Source organism: Corythoichthys intestinalis, chromosome 18, assembly GCF_030265065.1.
Source record: "Corythoichthys intestinalis isolate RoL2023-P3 chromosome 18, ASM3026506v1, whole genome shotgun sequence".
Lineage (NCBI taxonomy): Eukaryota > Metazoa > Chordata > Actinopteri > Syngnathiformes > Syngnathidae > Corythoichthys > Corythoichthys intestinalis.
The window spans coordinates 40784885-40809697 of NC_080412.1; the positions used below are offsets into that span (position 1 = coordinate 40784885).

At 39.6% G+C, this 24813-nt stretch overlaps 1 protein-coding gene across 1 annotated transcript in view; it reads right to left on the bottom strand.

Annotated features, from left to right (window-relative positions):
• Positions 1-319: 319 nt before the first annotated feature.
• The window catches only part of LOC130906154 (insulin-like), a 51241-nt gene continuing 26747 nt past the window's right edge, over positions 320-24813 (bottom strand). Inside the window, exons 4-6 of the mRNA XM_057820135.1 lie at positions 888-1007; positions 594-781; positions 320-492 (exon numbers count right to left, since the gene is read on the bottom strand). Of these exons, the coding sequence (XP_057676118.1) occupies positions 320-492; positions 594-781; positions 888-1007 (481 nt within the window). The remainder of the gene's footprint in view (positions 493-593; positions 782-887; positions 1008-24813) is intronic.

A 24813-nucleotide genomic window follows, 5' to 3' on the forward strand; every position in this document is an offset into this window, starting at 1 on the left:
AGTCAATCTTTGACTATGTGGAAACTTACTCATATATCAAATTGCCAGCATAAAAATATTCGCCATACCTTGAAATAACCTGGATTTTATAACCCGATCAAGAAAAACAAAACAGCTTATAAGCTAAAACCAGAAAAATACACAATAAATTCACAAAACTAGGAAAGTGTATTTAATACATCAGTTTGCTTTGCAGATATTTCAAGTGCCTGCAAGTGTTCTGGTCAGAAATTACAGAAAGGTGCAGAGTTTAAGCAAAGCAGTGCTAAAATAGCGTAGCAAAGACAAGGCTAATTGTAAAATTTCAGATATAATCTGTTTAGTTGCAGTATTTATCCAGGACCAGCATGCTACATGGCTGGTGACAACACTGTTCTACAATGCCGTCACGTTTCATCATCATGTCCAGCCGTTTCTTAAAGGCATACCCCACAATCTCGTTAATATCGCCTGCTGATGTTGCTGCTTCCTCGGTCTTTGGTGGCATGATACCTAGAGAATAGGACAGAGTGATATCAGGAATTTGTGTCGTTATGTTAGCATCTGCCAAACAATCGCGAGTCAGGAGTTAAAATTTTCTAGCAATGTCTTACGCAGGACAGAGTCGATGTCCCTCCTGTTGCTGGTGAAAAAGCCTCTGTCTCCACAGACCATATTAAGGGCTTCAACCAGACTAGTGCCACACAGATGTTGTGAAGAAAGGGCGCTAGAACACGGCCATGACATGACCAATAACACCAGGACTGAGGTGGAATAAAGCCAAAGTTGCGCCATGATAGATCTACGAATAAACAAGTACATTTAGAGTGATCCTGAATATGCTCTTTTGTCAGTCAATGCAACAAAACCTACACTTGAAGAAAAAATATTTTAAAAAAACAACGTACCTGAAAGTTGTAAGGAAAAGACAGACAAAGGCCTGTGTGGAAGAGTAGCAGTAGATGGACTGCTGAAATCTGGACGGCGTCAAGCTGGAGGTCTTCTGTCCATTAATACCCCAAGCATCACTTGAAAAACGCACGTAATATGTATGACAATGACGTCGCCAACAAAACTTTCCTGTCAGCAAGCGTTCCGTGATTGCTTAAGTCCACAAGACTACTTGTACTGGAAGCCCTTTTAGCAGCATCAATTAGTAAAACAAACCATGCTTAATGACCCGGCATGATGTGATCACTTCTTGGTCAAACACGGTTCATTCAGCCCTGTAACTGAGTGGTGATCAATCCATTGCCAAAGCACACCCACGCCACAACCTTAGCATAGAGAACTGATAGCAGAACAACCTTACAGTCATGTGAAAAAATTAGGACACCCCATAAAATATTCAGTTCTTTATTAAGAAATGTTCACATATCAATGTCTAATCTTGTTTTTCTTTATCTCTGGAAAAGAACGTGATTTAATTGCAGGTAAACAACAAATATCAACATTGTTTTACTCATTAAACCAAATATATCAACAAAAATGCATATTCTAACTGGAAGTACCAGGGTTTTTTTTTTTTTTTGCTATAAGGAAAGACCAGAAGGGCGTCAAATGACCAAACTGATTACTTGGCTTTGTCCAACAATATACAACTCAAACAAGCAATCAAGCAGACCATCCCCCTACACACTCCTGTGCAATCGCTGCCTAAAGCCTGAGTTATACTCCCGCGTTGCGGTGATGGCGTAGCGACTACGGCGTCATTCGACATTCGATAGTTCTGCGGTGAGGGAACGCGTTGTTCTGTAATTCACCGCCAAGCCACTAGAGGGATGTGGCGTTATGTTTGTACGGTTTTGGGGCATGCTTGTTTACTTCCGCTAGTCGGAGAAAAAATAAACAATGCAAGATGGAACTCTTGAAAGTAAATGTTCTGCATCAACACTGAATAAATATTGAACATACAAATGTTGACGGGCAGGCGACGCAGAAGACGGTTTCGAGGCGGTCTGGCCGACTTTTGATGCCGCACAGAGAGTTTTAAAGACTCGGGTGGAGAGAGCTAGCTGTGGCGGCTAGCTTCAAACTGGCGTCGAGCACTGCGTTCAAGGTCTGCAAAGCCCTCCAGCCTGATTTGTTTGCCGTGTCCTACAACCAGCCACTGGGAAGCCATAGCAGATTTCTGGCGTCTAGGGAACTTCCCAAACTGTGTTGGGAGGCTTGCTCATAAAAAGCACCGAGGCACTCTCAATCAGTGATGATGTATTGTGTGTGTGAACTGTCTGTTATTGAAAATTAAAGATCAAAACAACTCTTTTGACACCAAATCTGTGCTTTATTCTTCATATACTTGAAACATATGTACACAGTAAATGATGAAGTGCACCAACCAAAAATACGACATAAAGTGATAAAAAGTTGGCAGTTTTTGGCCGACTGGGTCACCGCTTCGTGTGGCCACTCGATTCCGAACACCCACGTCTCGGTGGTTCTTCCATTTTTTTTTTTTCCGATCGCCGACCTTGCCATTTGGCAATCACAATAATAATGTCTTGACGAGACTTGCTCTTCGATGATACTCCCGTCGGCTTGGTGCATTTTCAAAACATCACTGCTGTAGAGGAGATCTGTGTGAAGGAATGGGCCAAAATACCAGCAACAGTGTGTGAAAAGCTTGTGAGGGGTTACAGAAAACATTTCGCCCTCGTTATTGCCAACAAAGGGTACATAACAAAGTATTGAGATGAACTTTTGGGATTGACCAAATACTTATTTTCCACCATGATTTGCAAATAAATTCTTTAAAAATCAAACAATGTGATTTTCTGTTTTTTTTCCCCACATTCTCTCATGGTTGAGGTTTACTCATGTTGACAATTACAGGCCTCTCTAATATTTTCAAGTGGGAGAACTTGCACAATAAGTGGTTGACTAAATACTTATTTACCCCACTGTAGCTACAGTTAGCATCTTGAATATTTGCAAATCCAGGGCTCCCTTGGCTTTCTCAAACACGGAGGAACACGGAGATGGCCAGTCTAATCTTCATGGGAGGTGTGCAAGGTGGAAACCTTTGCTCTCCAAGAAGAACATGAAGGCAAGGCTGAAGTTTGCCAGAGTGAATGTAGACAAAGACCAGGACTTCTGGAATAAAGTTCTTTGGACGGATGAATCTAAAATTGAATTATTAGGACGCCAGAACAGAGGACATGTTTGGCGTAAAGCCAATACAGCATTCCAGGAAAAGAACCTCATGCCAACTGTGAAGCATGGAGGTGGAAGTGTCATGGTTTGGGGATGCTTTGCTGCAGCAGAACCTGGCCAGCTCACCATCATAGAATCCGCTATGAATTCTATCGTGTATCAGAGTGTGCTTGAGGAATATGCGAGATCATCTGTGAAAAAAAATTCAAGCTGAAGTGAAACTGGACCCTGGAACATGACAATGACCATAAACATACCAGTAAATCCACCAAGGATTGGCTGAAAAGGAAGAAATTGAGAGTCCTGGAATGGTTGAGTCAAAGCCCAGTTTCAGCTGTGAGATGTTTGAGGGGTTTCTTGCATGTACAGCCTGTTTCAAGTCACCCCACAGCATCCCGATGGGATTACACTAGAACTACCAAGGGTGGATCAGTCGATACAAATCACTTTTTTACCCAGGGAAGGGTCATCTGACTCTAATCAGCATATCTTTTGTGAGCATTGAGGTCCTCATTAGTCATTCCCATTCACACTTGCTAAACCACAGGGTTAGATTGCTTGCTTGAGCGTTTGCAGGGCAGGGCTGCCTTGGCTTTGTCAGACAGTGGACCGCTCAGGGAGGCAATAGGGCGGACAACCTTTTTACTGTATGTTTTAGTGTTTGGTAACTGCTCAGTATGGTTGTTTAATGTGATCGAATTGTGCCCGATTTGACAAAATTGTTACAATATCAGACCTCTTTTTTTTTTTTGCTGGGAATTTGTTGCGGAGGACTGTCTGACATTACAGCATTGAGAAAGAACAGCTGTTTCAATCTCTCTGAATATTTAGTTGCACTGTTTCTTGCATGTATGGAGCTATAATTGTCATATTGTTGATGATGGATGCCTGGTGGTGCACAACGCAAGTCATTTTCTGCACAAAAATGCTTTTTTAGTTTTAATTGTTAAGTTCTATTACTTGGATCTCTCAAGATTGTTAAAATTAATATTAAATATCCACATGACCAAATATGTTAGAAAACAAACAGCCTTCCATAGGGTGTCCTAATCTTTTCACATGACTGTATTTTCCCTACCCATGTATTATCTTTAATTTATGAAACTTGACGAGCCTGAGACTGCACTTCAACTTTATGTCTTGCATTAAAAGAGCACAAGGCAGTTACCATGCAGTTATTACCAGGCTAGCCTTTTGGGATAGTTCTTCAATATGTCCCTTCTATCGGCTGCAAATTCCTAGATCCTCTGAAAATAACACACAGCCATCTTAAATGCTTGAGATACCTCTGATTTCGACATAGAAGAGCATAGCTTTACTTTCAGTTCTTGCCGGTTGCCAGGGCCGCTTGCCCTAGCTTAAAAGCTGAATCTAAATCCAGAGTGATGTGGAGGTCAACTCAATTCCAGCACTTAAACCTTGCAACCTTTAACTTTTTTACACCTGCACACTGGTTGTGACTACAGATCTCACAAATAATCTGAAAAGATGTTTAGCACATAGCTGCAACAGTACGAACTACTTTTGAGCCTTGGTAGCAAAACTTCAGTAGACCACAGTAGTGACATTAGAAATTGATTGGGTCGGTGTCAACTAAGCCTGCACAATAGATCGTTTTAACTTCGCCATCGCAATGCGCGCATGTGCAGTTGTCCAATCGCAGGACGTGCAATTGAAAAAAAAAAAAATTATCTTTATTTTATTTTTGCAGCCGACTCCAAGTCACCTGATTTTGAGAATCTGTCAATACTGAGTTCCGTTCTAATTTACACAATGAATGAGTTGCCACAGCACACTTCAGACTGTGTACCAATATCGATGATTAACACATTAGTGCCTTTGATCGGCGATCTACCGAGGCGTCTCTGGCCAGATCACAGCTACAAACCTTTCAATCATCGTTAATTTTAACTCATTTGCTCCCCAAAAACGTATAAATACCTTCTATTTAGGGCCCGAGCACTAGACGTGCGAAGGCCCTATTGTTTTGCAAAGGATGGGCCCGAGCACTAGACGTGCGAAGGCCCTATTGTTTTGCAAAGGATTATTTTTTTTTTTATTATTATTATTATTTTTTTTTTTTTTCAGGGCAAATGAAAACGGCCAATTTGGAGGCCTGAACATGCACGAAAAGTCACCAAAATTTGCACATACGTCCGGAAAATTGTAAATTTCGATAATTTTGCAACGTTGCAAAAAAATATAACAAAATGGCTCAGTGGCGCCCCCTTGAAATTTTAAAATTGGCCTATAACATTAGGGTCTGTCAGCGTAGAGCAATGAAATTTGGGGGGTCTATACCTTGTCCAAAACCGCTCCAAAAGAGCATTTACACGCATATTCCAAACCCAACAGGAAATCGGTTATTTTGGATCAAATATGAAATTTTTATCGATTTACAGGGTGCACATTTGAGACCTTTTCGCCGAGGGAGTTAGTTGGATCATCTTCAAAATTGGTGAGACTGTTCAGGAGACATATGAAATCTTAAGTTTTGAAAATGGTGCGTTTTCATTCACGGGTCTGACCTGGGCGTGGTGCCAAAGTCGACCATTTTTTCGGCAAAATGACAAATTCAGTAAATGACTTATAGTTCCTTGACACAACGTTCAATCTTTTTCATATTTGGCATGTATGTGTGGTATCCCACCCTTAACACGAGTGCATTGAAATATTACCCATTAGGTCTAGCGCCCCCTAGTGAGAACAGGAAATGCCTTTTTTTACGAGACAGGTTCCTCCTCCAAGGGAAAAAAATCTGTTGACCTCAAACCTGTATCAGGGGAGCCTTAAGACCTGTGTTCAGGTGCCTGATGAAAAATATTGAGGTTTCGTTGAGGCGGAGGGGTCCAAACAGGAAAGTGAAAATGAACGTCAACAATTTGTCACGCAAAAAACTTTGAACAGTCATAACTCGGCAGATATACAACATATCTGCGCCAAACTTCCCGTGTTTGTTGAGAGTCATACCCTGAAGGTTCTTGTAGGGGTCATTTGCATCAACTCTACAGTGCCAACTAGTGGCGACAGAAAGAAGTTTTAAAAAAGGCCTTTCCTATTGGGTTTTTTCAACATAGAGCAAGGACATTTGGGGAGTAGATACCTTATGCAAAACTGCTCCAAAAAGTCTCTTGCACCCATATTCCAAATCCAACAGGAAATCGGGTATTTTGGATCGAATGTGAAATTTTCATGGGTTCACAGTAGGAGTTTACATTTGGAGGCTTGAATATGCACAAAAACTCGTAAAAATTTGTACATACATGCGGCTTTAGATAACGTTCGATTATCTTGCAATGTTACGAAAAAATGTAGCAAAATGCCTCAGTGGCGCCCCCTTGAATTTTTCAAAAAGGCGTTTCCTATTAGGTTTTTTTAACAGAGAGTGATGAAATTTGGGGAGTCGATACCTTGTGCAAAACTGCTCCAAAAAGTCTCTTGCACCCGTATTCCAAATCCAACAGGAAATCGGGTATTTTGGATCGAATGTGAAATTTTTATCGGTTCACAGTAGGAGTTTACATTTGGAGGCTTGAACATAAACGAAAACTCACAAAAATTTGGACATACATGTGGCTTTGCATAACGTTCAATAATCTTGCAACGTTACGAAAACATGTAACAAAATGGCTCAGTGGCGCCCCCTTGAAATTTTCAAAAAGGCCTCTCCATTTAGGTTTTTTCAACGTAGAGGGATGAAATTCGGAGAGTCGATACCTTGTACAAAACTGCTCCAAAAAGTCTCTTGCATGCATATTCCAAACCCAACAGGAAATCGGGTATTTTGGATTGAATGTGAAATTTTTATCGATTTACAGTGTGCACATTTTACACATTGGCACCTAGGGAATTAGTTTGATCATTCTCAAAATTGGCAAGACTGTTCATGAGGCATATGAAATCTTAAATTATCAAAATGGTGTGTTTTCATTCACGGGCCTGACCTGGGCGGGGTGCCAAAGTCGGCCATTTTTTCGCCAAAACACCGAATTCGGAAAATGACTGATAACTCCCTCATACAACGTTCAATCTATTTTAAATCTGGCATGTGTGTGAGGTATACCAGCCTGACCAGGACTGGATTGAAAATTTACCATTTGTGCTTCGTGCCTCCTAGTGGGAACAGGAAATGCCCTTTTTTTACGGGACACACTCCTCCTCTAAAGGGAAAAAATCAATCTACCTCAAAGCTGCATAAGGGAAGCCTTAAGACCTGTCTTCAGGTGCCTGATGAAAAATATTGAAGTTTCGTTGAAGCGGAGGGGTCCAAACAGGAAAGTGAAAATGACTGTCAACAATTTTTCTCTCCAAAAACTTTGAACAGTCATAACTCGGCAGATATACAACATATCTGCGCCAAACTTCCCGTGCTTGTTGAGAGTCATACCCTGAAGGGCCTTGTAGGGGTCATTTGCATCAACCCTACAGCGCCAACTAGTGGCAATAGAAAGTCACTCGTTTTTCCAATACATGTCCAGTTCTTTCCAGGTTGGTCATTGTAGTTTCAAGACCTATTAAAATACTTATTTACGGCACATGTCCACGTGTCTCTGTCTGTTGCCGTGACGACCCTTTGTTCGCCATTTAAAGGAAATATTTTTTTTCAGAGACTCAGGCAGCTTATAGAGCCACAATATTTGGCACACTTGGTCGAATTGGCCCAGTTAGAAGATTAATTTGGTTTTGAATAAGGGCTTGGCTGCACAGCTCAGTAGTTGCTCCTTTTTTGTAGTACTCTCTCCAATAGGGTTTTTTATCTCTTGGGTGTGGTAATGTAAATAGGCGACTTTCGTGATTGTTAGGTTCTAATGAAATGATTAGAGAGGAGGATCTGCCACCACCCTGACCTGCACACAGTCCGACTTGCGTGACGTCCGAGTTGCGCTAGATTGCGAGGGCCCGTTCAGTCCTGCTTGCAGGCCTAGTTTTAATTGTTTCAGTGTCCCAAAGATGTATTTATACGTCTTTTACATTTTTTTCCCACAAGAGACATCTCTGGGTTCTGATTCAACTTAGCTCCAAAGCACAATGAGGAAAATCCATTTTAAAGCAATAAAACTGGCCACTGGAGGGCAGTAGCGCATTTGGTAAGACCCACAACCCGATTCAACGGAACGAACGGCCGGGGTGCCGGCGGAAGACGACCGAATGGACGTCCAGGATGCCAGGCGGCAGACGATTGAGCAGAACAACCGGGAGGACGCCCGGGATGCCAGGCATTGGACGGCCGGGCAAAACGACCGGGACCACCAGTGCAGTGGACAATGCCGTTTGGTACGTGCTGCTCACCGAGCAGAGACAGGTAGCGATGAGGGAGAAGTTTACCCCGTCTGTCGCGGCTATTACAGCGTCATCCCTCAGTTAGTTATGTGTAAATAAATTGATACTTTGCTATCAAAAGCTCTATTTGTCTTGTTGTTTAATTATTTTGTAAAAGGAAAACATTACCCAGACGTTTGGGATGTAACTAAAGCAAAAAAAATAGCTGTGTTACAGTCAAAATTATGTTCGAAATGTATGCGTATACCAAAAGCTCAGTTTCTTTTTTTTTCCATCGTAAATTGGAAAATTGCTCAAACTAAGCTATTTTCTAATGTTAATTTCTAAAGAATGGAAAAAGATATGAACTAACAATTTTGTCCTGCTGAAAGAAGAGAGTCTAATCTTTCTTTTGGTGGGTTCCATGTTTATAAAGCAATAGAACAGCATTTTCTGTGTGCCTTGTAAAGCAGTCAAAATCCAGTAAAACGGCTGGAAGCGAAGGGGGTTGCACTGGTGAAAAAAACACATTTTAGAGCTGCATTTGCAATACCGTGATGCCGTGATACTGGGACATTTTGGCTAAACGTTATCATACCATCAGAATATCACACCGGCACTTGCCTACTTCTCACCCAACAAAATTTCTGAATTACTGTTATTTTTGGAAGCTAGTCCGTCCAGCCAGTCCATCTTTGGAAAATGTTTATGGTGGAAAACACAGACAAGACTGAAAAAGCAGTTTCTGCTCTTGCACTCCTCTTTAAAAGAAACTGCGGTATTTTAAGCCAAAACAAATGTTGTGTTTGATAGAACAATATGTGTATATGCTGCCATAGCAGATTCATGGCGCATTAAGCCACCGAACTATTTTTGATTTGTCTGTTTTACCCTGGAAACCCGTTTACAGACGTCGCGCAGCTTTTGTTTCAACCCAGCCATAGAACGAAGGTAAATAATAATATTTATTATTCAAAATGTCTGTCATTTTTAGCTTAGAATCATTAATTGATGTCTCATATTGCGTTAAAAAAAAAAAAAAAAAAAAAAAAAAAAACGACTTTAAAAAAGTATTCACTCTTACATTTTAAACCTTTAAACAAATTACGTCACAATGAAAAAAATGGTGTCTGTAAAAAAGTCACGGATATCTACATAACTTTCACTTAATTGTATATATTTTTTTTTTGTTACTGTCGCATTTTGTCCGATATGTTAGATCACAGGTGTCAAACCGATTCCAGAAAGGGCCTAGTGGGTGCAGGTTTGCTTTCCAACCAATGAAGAGGACACCTTTTCACCAATTAGATCTTTTACATGTGTAAGCAGTTAAACTTTGTCAGGTGCTGCTTGTTTCAGCAGGAAGTTCATTGGTCAAACTCTCTGCGCGTTATCGGTTGGAACAAAATCCAGCACCCACTAGGCCCTTTCTGGAATCGGTTTGACACCTGTGTGTTAGATGATAAATAATCGATCCAAACAAAGAAAAATGAAAAAAAAAATGTTTAAAAGGGTAAATATATGAAAAAGAAAATCTCGACCACTCCTTGATGTCTGCGATTTCTGCATCGCGACCCTTGTTATATTACCATGTTTTACCCATAAAATCTCCCAAAAATCCAGCTGTGACCATTCACAGCTGTGTCTTGACACTCAGTGATACATGCTACTAGGGTTGTTCCGATCATGTTTTTTTTTGCTCCCGATCCGATCGTTTTAGTTTGAGTATCTGCCGATCCAGATATTTCCCGATCCGATTGCTTTTTTTTTGCTCCCGATTCAATTCCAATCATTCCCGATAAATTTTCCCGATCATATACATTTTGGCAATGCATTAAGAAAAAAATGAATAAAACTCAGACGAATATATACATTCAACATACAGTACATAAGTACTGTATTTGTTTATTATGACAATAAATCCTCAATATGGCATTTATATTATTAACATTCTTTCTGTGAGAGCGTTCCACTGATAGAAAGACTTGTGACTTTGTATATTGTGACTAAATATTGCCATCTAGTGTGTATTTTGAGCTTTCAGTAAATGATACTGTGGCCATCCCAAATGCATGATGGGAAGTGGAACCATGACTGTGCATCGTGCTACCAATTTATATATCTTCTCTGCGTTGGGAAATAACTTAAGGTGTTAAGACAGATCAATTGCCACCTTGCTTCCCCACATTGCTTCCCATGATATTTCTATTCATAGGGAGAGGGATTACAAGGCTCTAGCCAATTAAAAAAAAGTTCCAAAGGCTGCCAAAATTGACTCTACTTATTTTGCGCTGCCTTTTATCTCTCTATATAGGTAAAATGGCGTCATTATAGATTGGGCGCAACAATGAGTGAGAGGGTCGTGCAGCGCATACATTAATTGCGTTAAATATTTTAACTTGACACATTTTTTAATAAATTAATTGCCACCGTTATCGGGATATTTTTGGTAACCCTACCTTAAGCCCAAACTAAAGACTCTGGATGAGTGTAACATATTATGTCTGTAACGTTAAATACAATTAGAAAACGATTTAATTAAAAGATATATATATATTAAAAAAAGGCATGGCTGATATTTTTTTGATGATTCCGATACTTTGAAAATGACATGATCGGACCCGATCGATTGGGACATCTCTACATGCTACATTGAGTTTTTGGATCGAAACAAGTTATGTACGCGATAATATTTCGTTAAAGTCATGGAGTCTGTAATTCTGCTCTCGCGTGCTCTCACCTCCAGATAGGGTTTATATATATATATATATATATTTTTTTTTTTAATGCCCTCCTGCTCAAAATTTTTCTTCCCCCAGAAAATTGAGATTTAAAGCTTTCCAATGTATCACACATGCATATCGGACAATTTTTGAAAGTTGGCCAAATTTGATGTCTCAGAGCAGAACTTCAAGTCACTGAGTGTTTTCCGCCTTATATTTCCACACACATCATCCATCCCATTAGGTTTTGTTCAATTCCATTATTGTGATAAACAGCACAACAAGCTATTATGAATCTAAATGCATACTTTTTGTTTCTATGACTATTCATTTTTGCAACAGAAAGATAGCATACAAATAGCTAACTGCATTTCCAGTACAATTTAAATGCGAAAGGCAACTTAGTCCAAAACAGTAACTGAATATGACTGTTAAACCAATAATGTCTGGGGCTTCCAATAGGTAACCATTGAATTAAAACGTATTGTTGCAAAAATGATTCGATTCGGTCACACATCGCCAGACTGTGCCCGAGCATACGGCGCATACAAATGGAATAATTACGCGACTTTGTATCAAAATGCAAACCGCAAGCAACTCTCAGCAAGTAAATTGATGCTGCTTTGTGTTTATTGTGAGTCTGCAGTTCTAATTTGCTTTTGAATGTTTATGCTATTAGGGCTGTAAATGGTATACAAATAAACCTAAATGTGCCCCACAATTACGATACACAATATTATCCCTGCCATCCAGCTGGCCTGTCATAATGGGCATTAAATTACATTTTGGTGTTTTGTATGTTTTTCTGTGTTGATGCAAATTTGTACGATATGAATATCCCAGATCCAGTCAGATGCTACTGCACCGATGGTGCAAGTGTATCACATACCTGTCAACCTGAGGCCATTGGCAATTTAACAAATAGTGACGTATGCCCTTGCAAAGTGGTAACTAAACTTACAACGTTGTATTTAGCGTGCAATATGAAACAAAAATAAAACTCAATTTCTAAATTAATATGAATTTATTGGTTATATTGTAACATATAACCTGGTGCAATCAAAGAACAATATCTTCAGCTATATCCTGATTACTAAAATTTAACAGTGAGGCAAATAAGTATTTAGTCAACTACCAATTGTGCAAGTTCTCCGACTTGAAAAGATTAAAGATTAGGTTCACTGCAACAGAGCCTTTCTGAGAAGTCTCCTACTTCAAAATGGCGACTGTTTATTAATGCTGCCTTCTGTCATTTTGCATGTAGTTCTATAAGCATTTGATATCTAGGCGTAGATTGTAGGCTGTCGGCTACAGTCAGGAAATATTGGAGCCACTTAGCCGAGCTTCGCGTTTGCTACAGCGTCACAACTAGAGGAGTGCGAAATTTCCGATTCTTAGACTATTCGCGATTTGGCCGTGGAAGATTCGAGAACGATTCACAAACATCCAAATTCCGATTATTGAATTATACCAGGTAAAGCGGAAATAAAACACTGTCAGCGCGATCTTCAGGACGCAATGAGGAACGGACCGAGAGTAAATATCATGTTCAACTCATGTCGCTAGATAAAAAAAAACAAACAATAATACCTGACTGCGGCCGTCAGCCGCTACAAACAGCGCCCAGTTGCTAGTTGCTACAAACATACGGCAACATACGGCTATGGTAGATATCACATATATCTAGAACTAGATGTGAAATGACAGACGACGGCCGTGTTAGATCATATACCAAGAACTAGATGCGAAATGACAGACTTTCTCGCGGTAGTAAACAAGCGCCATCTTAAAGCAGTAGACTTCTCTAGAAGGCTGTTTCAGCTAACCTAATTACTTTTGATCTAAAAAAAAAAAACAAAAAAAAAAGAAATTAGCAAAATCTTGACTTGAATCTATCTTTAAATCAGGGGTGTCCAAACTTTTTGCAAAGGGGGCCAGATTTGGTGTGGTAAAAATGTGGCGGGCCGACCTTGGTTGACGTCCTTTACGTAAAACAATATATTTAAGCAAATTTTAGCAAGCCATTCTGTGTGTCACATTTGCTTTATTCATTTTTTAAAATAATAATATCAACAATCTCGCCTTTGTGGCGTTCTCTTTCGATTCTCGGGTTCTTGCGAAATACTGCTGCTGTGAAATTAAACTAGCTTCAAGTTGCTCTAATTTCTCGCTACGTATCTTCCCTGTAATCTTGTCGTACATGTGAGCGTCTCTTGTTTGGTAATATCGCCTCACATTGAACTCTTTAAAAACAGCGACTGTGTCTTTGCAAATGTGGCAGACACAGTTTTTGCGTATTTTAGTGAAGAAATAGTCCAATTTCCACCTATACCTGAAGCGTCGGTCATCGCAGTCAACTTTCTTTTTTGTGTTAATTGTCACCATTTTAGAAAATTGTGACTCAAGGGTCACATGGGGTAATGTTGCTTAGAGTGCTGCTGCCTTTTAGTGGGTAAATGAGGAGCAGCATTTAGTGTGTAAGCTACTTCATATGATGGTAGCAGTACTGCTGACCAATTTATTAAGTCTGTGTGCGGGCCAGACATTATTGATTTTATGACAGAGGCTTGGGGCCGGATGAAATTTGACCAGGGGCCGCATTTGGCCCCCGGGCCTGACTTTGGATATGTCTGCTTTAAATGATGAAACAGTTTTAAAACTTTCATGTCGAAAGTAGACAGAAGGGAAATTATGGAATAACGGGAGCAATTTTAACAACTTTAACGGTTGATTCACAACATTAAATTAATTGAATGTAGTTTAAAGCTGCCGATACAGAATGGAGACTTCAGTATTTTATTTACTGTTTTTAACGGTTAACTTGTTAACGAAATAGTTTGTTTAGCCTGAGAGGCTTTTTGAACAATATGGGAACTAGTGTACAAAAAATTAAAAGCGAGGGCGGGGCTGGCAGTTGTGATGCATCAATAATCAATTTATAATCGAATTGGAGCTGCTGAATCGTAATCGAATCGTTAGGTGCCCAAAGATTCCCACCTCTAGTCACAACACTCTTCTCTCTCAGTGTCTCTGAGTTTTCTCGCGTCATTCAACCAACGTAGTAACTAGAGGTGTGCGAAATTTCCGATTCTTAGATTATTCGCGATTCAGCCGTGGAATATTCGAGAATGATTCACAAACATCCAAGTTCAGATTATTGAATTATACCAGGTAAAGCAGATCTAAGACACAGTCAGCGCAGTCTTCCGGACGCAATGAGGAACGGCCCAAGAGTAAATATCATGTTCAACTCATGCCGCTAGATAAAAAAAAACAATAATACCTGACTGCAGCTGTCAGCTGCTTCAGACAACACCCAGTTGCTAGTTGCGACAAACATACGGCCACATACGGCTATAGTCAATCTCACATATATGAAGAACTACATGCAAAATGACTGACTTGCCGTTTAGTAAATGCTGCGTTAACACCTGCCATCTTAAAGCAGCAGACTTCTCTAGAAGGCTCTGTTGTCGCAAACCTAATAAACATTTTATCTAAAATACACCTAAATCGGCAAAATCTTAACTTGAATCCATCTTTAAATGATGAAACAGTTTTAAAACGTTGACATGTCGAAAGTAGACGGAAGGGAAATTATGGAATAAGGGGAGCAATTTTAACAATAACGGTTGATTCACATCATTAAATTTATTGAATGTAGTTTAAAGCTGCTGATACAGAATGGGACTTGAGTATTTTATTTTCTGTTTTTAACTGTTAAGTTGATACTGAAAGCAGTTTGGTTCAGCCTGAGAGGATTTTTGAACAATTTTGAAACAAATGTGCAAAAAAATTAAAAGTGGGGTAGGGGGTGTAACATCAATAATCGATTTATAATCAATCAATCAATCAATCAATCAATCAATCAATCAATCAATCAATCAATCAATCAATCAATCAATCAAATTTATTTATATAGCCCTTTACAAAACCCGAAAGGCCCTCAAAGTGCTTTACAACAAACATGGCTCAGGATAAATAAAAGGCAGGAAAATATTATACAATGACATTTGAAAAATAAAACAAATCGAATCGTTATCGAATCGTTAGGTGCCAAAAAATCCCCACCTCTAGTAGTAACGCATCGAAAAGCACATTGTCTCGTTCAGGGCCAGGCCATTTGGGGGCCCGAAGCAAAATAATGCCAAGGGGCCCATATTTTTGACCCACCATTTCAAATGCATATGCTGCCAATATTTTGTTTTACTACAATCAGCGGAAGCCGTACATTTGCCGTTGCCGACAGGTGACAACTTGCTCGGCTTTACTTGATTCACTCCGGGCATTCGCCCTGCGGCCAATGGCAATTCCCAGTACGACATATTGACAAGCTCAGCTGACAACAACATTCAAGTTGGAGTGTCTTGCACAACAAAAACAACATCAACAACATGCTCTATTACCTTGATACTGTTGTTTCTTTTCTTCTACGATTTTCTTCTTTCTTTTCCCTGCTCCATAAAGATAAATGATCTTCGACATACTGTATCCGTGCATCTATTATCCAAGCAAGTTTGAGCACCAATAATCGCAAAGCAGGTTCACCGTCACTCCCCCGGTTGCCAGATTGTAATAACAAGAAAATTGATGTTTGCATAGATAAACGGCAATGCGCGCCACATTATTCACAATGCTCTATTAACAACGTATAAAAGGAGGTTGCCAGATTGGGGGCCCACTAGTGGTCAGGGGCCTTAAGCAGCTGCATAGTCTGCGTATAGGCTGGGCCGGCCTTGGTCACGTTCCCGAAATGGTGACAAAATCCGAACGGAGAAAAAAAAAACTTAATGCACGAAAAACGTACAATTTTGAACGTACGGCGTACACATTTAAAAATCAGTGCTCACTTGTACAAATTACGCCGAAACCGTACAACTTGACAGGTATGGTGTCACCTAACAGAAATCGATGCACAAAGAATAGGTTTGAGCAGGGTAAACACACAAGAAGCAATTGAATTTGTGTTCCCTCATTTGTTCGCAAGTTCTGCAGCAGTCAGCTCCATTTAGAGTCCTAGACAGCTGATTGCTGCACCACCTGCGCACAATTTTGGGAGGGCTGCTTACTAACGTCAGGTTCCATTTACCACCTGGGTTACAAGCACGGCTGACCTCAGAAGTCAGATACGGCGTTCATGCGATGAGAGCTTGTTGACTGGTAGAGCAGATTCCCACAAGTGGATGAGCGCACACGTGCCGTGGTGTGCACACACCGCATGCAAACAAAAGCCGGCTTGCAAATATTTGAGGTCACAAAATAAGGACATATTGCTGAATTGCACAAAAGCGGTCGTTTTTTTCGGTTCGCTACTCAAACAAACACTATCGGGCAGTTTGTAAAAGTAGTCCGTGCCCACGCAGATCTGACAAACTTTCAAAAGTGCGACAGCATCCTAACGGTTGTGTTTTGTTTTTACATCATTAACGAATTTCAGATACTGGTGCTCTTATAAATATGAGTGAAACCCTAAGGGATGGCGCACAGGTTTTAATGGAGCACATCCTCCATTAGCCTTGAATCTGGCTGCTGCTAATGAGGAAACATCAGATCAGAGAATGTTTATGAGTTAAAGACTCCCTCTGTAGCTCTGTGGACATCATTAGACTGACTTAGGGAGGTGTGTGTGCATGGGGGTGAGCTGGTGTGTGTGTGTCCTTGAATTAATCACCGACTAAAGTCAGGAACAAGCTTAGACAACTCTGACATTTAGAATTCATGTTGCAACAGTTTAGGCAAATTGCACAATATTGGGCGAGTTGCTCTTTTATGTATGTATACAAACAAGTCATGTTAATATTTTATCTCGTTTAGTAGAAAGGGAAAATAAGCATACACATTACAATATTTTGACATAGACTGCAAATAAACAGATTGAGTGGTAACTGTCTTTTAGCTGATTAGAGACCAAAGGAGGTCATATTTTGAAAGGGCAAAAACTACAATGGCAAATTGGGGGAAAAATAAGGCAAATAATGCTTGTGGATTCTGTTTTGGCTACCAGTCTTGTGTGTGGATTTAACTGAATCAAGTTTTCAATAGTCATAAATAGGTGGGTTAAAACAACTACTACAAAAAAACCTGACACAGCAATTATATACAGTAGGGCTAATAAGTATTTGGTCAACCACCAATTGTGCAAGTTCTCCTACTTGAAAAGATTAGAGAGGCCTGTAATTGTCAAAAAATACCACGTGGCAAAATCCATTTTGCCACATAGCAAAAAAATGCCACATGGGGAAATCCATTTTGCCACGAGGCAAAATGGATGCCACATGCGGAAAAAAATGCCACATGCCAAAATCAATTTTGCCACATGTCAAAAAAATGCCACATGGCAAAGTAAATTTTGCCAAAAGGCAAAAAAAAATGCCACATGGCAAAATCAATTTTGCCACACGGCAATAAAAATACCACATAGCAAAAAAAAAAAAAGCCACGTTCCAAAATCAAGTTTGCCACATGTCAAAAAAATGCCACATAGCAAAATTAATTTTGCCACATAGCAAAAAAAAAAAGCCATGTTGCATGTGGCACATTTAAAAAAAAAAAGCCGCATGGGGAAAAAAATGTCACATGGCAAAATCCATTTTGTCGCATGGCAAAATCAATTTGCCACATTTAAAAAAAAAAGCCACATGGCAAAATCAATTGTGCCACATGTCAAAAAAATGCCACATGGCAAAGTTAATTTTGCCACAAGGCAAAAAAATGCCACATGGCAAAATCAATTTTGCCACATGGCAAAGTTAATTTTGCCACAAGGCAAAAAAAAAATGCCACATTGCAAAAAAATACCAAGTGGCAAAATCCATTTTGCCACATTTAAAAAAAAATGCCACATGGGAAAAAAATGCCACATGGCAAAATCAATTTTGCCACAGGTCAAAAAAAATGCCACATGGCAAAATCAATTTTGCCACATGGCAAAGTTAATTTTGCCACAAGGCAAAAAAAAAAAATGCCACATTGCAAAAAAATACCAAGTGGCAAAATCCATTTTGCCACATTTAAAAAAAAATGCCACATGGGAAAAAAATGCCACATGGCAAAATCAATTTTGCCACAGGTCAAAAAAAATGCCACATGGCAAAGTTAATTTTGCCACTAGGCAAAAAATGCCACATAGCAAAAAATGCCATGTGGCAAAATCCATTTTGCCAAATGGCATATAAAATGCCACATGGCAAAAAAAAAAAATGCCACATGGCAAAATCAATTTTGCCACATGTCAAAAAAATGCCACATTTTGCCACATGGCAAATACCACTTTTGGTTCTCGCTGTCTCTCCATTTTTGTCGGAAAACCTTCTGCGATTTGACTTCATTAGCAACCAATTGCTATACTCCGGACAGCTACAAGGTTAACGATGAATGTTCAGCAAACGCAGAGAACACGGGCTCCGTGTAAGAAAACAGGACATTCGTCTGGTTATTATCTTCCAATTATCTTCCAAGATTTTTTTTTGCTTGTTGTTAACTTTTTTTTGCCTCGATGTGGGAAAAAAAAAATTTTTTTTTGCTTCAACCTCATTTGTTAAAACTTTTTTTTTTTTTTTTTTTTGCTTTAACAGAAAATAAATCTTCCGTGTTCCGGCACTTTATTTTTTTAAGGTCAACTTTTTTTTCCCCCTCCCTGTTTTATTTTTTTTTTTATTCGTTCTTCCATGTCACCTTAGAGGCTCCGTAGAAAGTCTGTCACTAAAGGGAAGTCACTCCAGATTTATTTTGCATTGATCATTTAGCCTGTCAATTAATTAGGTTCATATTCATGAGAAATGTAGCCCTGAACTCATTCTGTTTGGTCTTATTAATGCAAAAAGTGTACAAGCAGGTTATGCTGTTATATCGTCCCTACCAATGTTGAGACCAAACGTACACCCTTGAAGACTCGGGGCTTACTTCTGTCTCCGATCATGGTGACTCATGCAATGTTCTGCTATACACTATACTAAGTGATAAGATGTTTATTATCCACTGAGTTTGACACAGGCCACTTTCACTTATTTCTTCAATGTTTTTCCTGGAAGGAGAAAGTGTATTTGCCAAGTGAAATATAAAAATACAACAATCCCCAAGATTGTCCTGATCCATCTTCTTCATTTTTTATACCTGCTGCCAAGTTGGCTTTGGGGGGGTTAATACACTCTATCTGTCCACCGCCTTATCCCTCTATTTTGCTTTGTTGTCCATTCTCCAGGTAGGATTATTTTCGAGTTATTGCAAAATCTTGTGCGCTTCACTTTGCCAACACATTCAGCGGTGGGTTTAAACTTGTTTCCAACCTGTGTCTAGCATCCTCAGCACTGAGAGTCAGCAATTCAATATACTGCCAGTACGCTGGCGGTGTCCAAGGTTAACCGTTTTATCACTGGAGAAGGCAGCAGGGGTTTAAAACTTATTGAGAAAGATCCTTGCCGAACACCTGGGACTGTTAGGGAATAGGCGAGAGCTGATCTTTGAGACCTTAATATTTCATCTGGGTTGATATGACTGAGCCCTTCCTGTTTTGGAAGTTGAGCTTGTGTTCTAGTAGATGTTCAGTGAAAGGAAATAGACGCACAGATATGCCTCACGGCTCAAAGCAGCTATGCATAGACTGGTCCTTCTAAAAAAAATAGCATATTGTGATAAAGTTCATTATCTTCTGTAACGTACTGATAAACATTAGACTTTCATATATTTTCGATTCATTACAAATAACTAAAGTAGTTCAAGCCTTTTATTGTTTTAATATGGATGATTTTGGCAAAAAAGTCAAGAAAAACAAAAAATCCTTAAGACGAGTGTCTTCCCATAAAAGCAAGAAAAGACCAAGCCTTGTGGTTTATGGAAGTGCATTCATTTGTTAGACGATAAATAATCGATCCAAACAAAGAAATTTAAAAAAAAAAAAAAAAAACAACAAAAAACAACCTTTAAAAGGGTAAATATATGAAAAAGAACATCTGGACCTCTCCTTGATGTCTGCGATTTCTGCATCGCGACCCTTGTTATATGACCATGTTTCACCCATAAAATCCCCCCAAAAATCCAGCTGTGGCCTTTCACAGTTGTGTCTTGACACTCTGTGATACATGCTATATGGAGTTTTTGGATCGAAACAAGGTAAGTACGTGATAATATCTCGTTAAAGTCATGGCGTCTGTAATCCTGCTCTCGCGTGCTCTCACCTCCAGATAAGGTTTTGCCATTTAAAAAACTTTTTTTTCTTAAAATGCCAACATTTCCAATGATGTATCACACATGCATATAGGACAATTTTGAAATTTGGACAAATTAGGGGTCTCAGAGGAGAACTTCAAGTCACCTGAGTGTGTTCCGCCACATATCGATTCTTGGTGGGAGCCTTTCGATAACATTTTGGGCTACAAAGTATCGAGATATATCACCTTTTCGATATATTGTCAAACCCCTAGTATACACCAATGTGCAGGATAGTATCTGCTTGTCAGCTGCCTCGTGTGCTTGTCCAAACAGACCACTGGTTCATATCTGTATGGACCTTTTGGGACTGTCTCGTTCCTAGTCTCTGCACAGGGGATTCAGTGCTTGACCATCAGAGCTCCATGATGCGAGACGCTTGATAAAATCTCGACCTTTTATACATATAAAGTACGTATAGTGTAGATGTGCAATTGCATTTACTCTGCACGTAAAAGGCAGTGAAAACAACAATTTAAACACTCCTCCACCGTCACAAATGATTGCGTATTTGAGGAAATGCTGCATAGACACAATCATTTAGGAGATAATACATTGCCTGCACATACGACTCACTGCAGAAAAAAGGGAAGAAAACCACTGAAATGGGCAATTTAATATCACACTCTATAACTCTGAACAGCGGTTTGCCTTATCTACGTCGTCATGCAGGTAGCTGAGACTGCATGTGTTCTAGAGGTGGTCCATGATAAGGAAGAGAAGATATATCATACAAAAACGTGACCGTGGTGCTAAGAGTAATGAGGTGGTCCACTCCACGAGAAACAAGTCAATGTGTTATTCCATTTACTAACCACATGAGAACAAAACACAACTCCAAATGGCTTCTACCTGTCAGGGATATGCATATGAATTAACAAAAGAAAGCACTTTTATTTACTAGTCCAGGGGTGGCCAACCCTGGTCCTCGAGAGCCGCAATCCATCTTGTTTTCCATGTCTCCCTCCTCCAACACACCTGAATCAAATTAGCAGGATCGTTATCAGGCAACTGCAGAGCTTGCTGATGAGCTGATCATTTGATTCAGGTGTGTTAAAGGAGGGAGACATGGAAAACAAGCTGGATTGTGGCTCTCGAGGACCAGGTTCGGCCACCCCTGTACTAGTATTTATATGTCTTCACTGCTGGCTTTTTATATATTCGTGTATGAACGAATGAACGGATAAATGAGTCCAGGCGTTTTGCTTTGCTTTGCATTCGCACATTGCACATTGACGTGACTCATCATCGTCAGACTCAGATAACTGCAGCAGCTGGTGAAACCTCCATGCCGTCCGTGGAATAAAATAAATAATAAATATTGGTAGAACCGGATTACGCTACACAAGCACTTTATTATGCTTGTTGTTAACACTTGTGTATGTAAATCTAATGTTGGTAGATTGTTTTCTTCTTGGAGATGAAATGCATGTGTGGTAGCTCAGCATTTTTTTTACATAGCGTTTTTGACAGTTGCTGTCATATTTTCGGAATCAAAGCAACGTGTACCGGAACAGCATTCCGGGCCTGAATCATATACCGGAACTGCGTTCTGGCCCTGAATCTTATACCAGAACTGCGTTCCTGACTGTTCTGGCCCACTTTCACCCCTGTTTATAATACAGTATATATATTTCTGTCTTCATCCATGTACCCGTTTATAATGCGCACCATGATTTTACAAGTTGATTTTGGGGGAAAAAAGTGTGCGTTATATTCGGGAAATTACGGTAGATGTGAAATGACAGACTTTCCCGCGCTAGTAAACAGGCGCCATCTTAAAGCAGTAGACTTCTCTAGAAGGCTCTGTTGTAGTGAACCTAATTACGTTTTATCTAAAACAAAACAACAAAAAAAAACGAAATCGGCGAAATCTTGACTTAAATCTATCTTTAAATGATGAAACAGTTTTAAAACTTTCATCATCATCAAAACGGTGCATCAATAGTCGATTTATAATCGAATCAGAGCCTCTGAATCGTAATCTAATCGTTAGTTGCCCAAAGATTCCCACCTCTAGTAAACACTGCAAAGGATATAACTTTGCAATTGAGTTTTGTTATTTTCTTTTTATTTTCGCCATTTCAGTGATTATCAGTTTATGATGACTGAAGGCTCTTCCCTGCAACTGATTCTTTCTAATTCCATTCTTCCTTATTGGGGAAATGAAGTGGAAAAAGAGTTCCACTGTATTACCATTATTTAGTTTTTGGAGAAATTGTCCCTTATAAAAAGTAACAATACATCAACACAGCTGAATAATCAGCACCCTCGGGCTTTTGGCTTAAAAGTTTGCATGCCACACTTCTATTTATTGGCCTGTGAGAAATGTGATTAACTGAGATCATGTGAATTAATGTGACACTTGCCTTGAGCTCTGCCTCAAAGGCTAATGGTCAAATTCTGGCTTCGTGGATGATTTATAATGAACAAAATCCAATACAGATAATATACATAAAATGTTGTTTACCCCTTCAGCGTTTGTTTACTAATTATAGATCCATATTAAATCATTACAATCCAAATTACAGTGCCCTCCATAATTATTGGCACCCCTGGTTAAGATGTGTTTTTTAGCTTCTAATATATATTTTTTAATTCAAATAATATGGGACCTTAATGGAAAAAAAGAGAAAAATCCAACCTTCAATACAAGTGCATTTATTCAGTGGGGAAAAAAATCCCACATAAAGAAATAATTATTTGACATCAAATAATGCTTTGAAATACCAGGACATTTTAAATCAAAATCTGTTGCTGGGTGAGCTGAAGAGGAGAGTACAGAGGAGAGGACCCAGGTCTCTGGATGATTTAGAGAGATTCTGCAAAGAGGAATGGCTGAAGATCCCTCTTTCTGTCTTTTCCCATCTTTTGAAACATTATAGGAGAAGATTAGGTGCTGTTTTGTTGGCAAAAGGGGGTTGTCAAATTATTAACACCAGGGGGGGCTAATAATTGTGACACACATTATTTGATGTCAAAGGCTTTTGCTGCTCAGCCTTCACCGCGTACAGACGCACTCTGAGCTCCTGAAGCACTCTCTTATCTTAACCAATAAGCGCTCAGGGCCAGCAAGCTCGACTCCCAGTATGGCTCCAAAGAATTTGAAACCTGGAGACTCTGATGAAATCAAATCCTCCATACAGAAGTTGGAGGTCTCCTTGACTGGCTTGATTCAAAACCAGAATCAAGAAATTGTCAGAGAGCTCCAGTTAATTCGCGCTGAAAACGAGAAACTCAAGCAGGCGGTCGAAGAGAGAGATGTTCGCATCAAGAGGCTGGAAATTTTGGCTGACGATCTCAACCAATGCCGACGCGCAAATGAGCTCATCATTTCTGGATTACAACTGACGCCTAGCCCAGGGGACACAGTGGCGCAACTGGCTAATGTGAAAGAGTATGGAATAAACATGGAACCGCTGGACATCCGTCGCTGCCTTCTGCTCCCATCTGTGGGGAGAGGACCGGCGACGGTGCTCATGAAGCTGGCAGACCACAAGACCAAGACTGCACGCCCTGAAATTAATCGAGCTGCTTGACTGGACGCTAAGTTACTAAACTCAGATTGTTGATTGTGTTATTGTACAGTTTTGATTTATGTTCCATGCCTGAATGTGCGTCTTTAGTTGTATGGGGGACGGGAAACTGATAAGCTTATGCTTCATCCCGTCCGCCTTTGTCTTCTTCTTCGGTTCCTTCGGGCAAATCATATCACATTCAATGATTATCAATGATACCGATGATGATGACAATAAAATTCCATTCCAAATTCCATTCCAAATCATTCTTCTTTATGTGGGATTTTTTTCCCCCACTGAATAAATGCACTTGTATTGAAGGTTGGATTTTTCTCTTTTTTTCCATTAGGTCCCATATTATTTGAAAAAATATATATATTAGAAGCTAAAAAACACATCTTAACCAGGGGTGCCAATAATTATGGAGGGCACTGTATAGTTGCAAAATAGATAATATTTTATTGTAATTCTTCCCTACAAGTATGTAATACAAAGGCATAAGACTTTTCGTTTGTGAAGAAATATAAATTTAAGAGGTGCAAAAAATGTTTTTTTGTTTTTTAATAAGGGGAAAACAGGTTGTTTATTAAATAAATATTTAGTCAAGGTAAGCCACTAGGTGACACTGTTCTCTATAAACATCTTTGACTTTGCTTTGTGACTTTCAGTGTTTCTACACTTAAAATATTCCACACCATGACAGAGAGCAGTCTGGACCCTATCATTAAACCCCCCAAAAAGTGAATGTTTATATTCCCAAGACACTAATTGTCTCTTAACCTGATTGAGTTCTGATGAGAATATTTAAGTCAAGGACAATGCCATCGACTTGACTCCAAAATAACACAATTGATGCGTGTCTGTTGCCTGGATTTAATTTGGTTCTGATTTACTCAGGTGGTGCACTGGCATTGCCATATTATTTAGAGCCATGTATCAACAGTAATGAGAGCCCCATGCCACCGCCGACTGCAGGC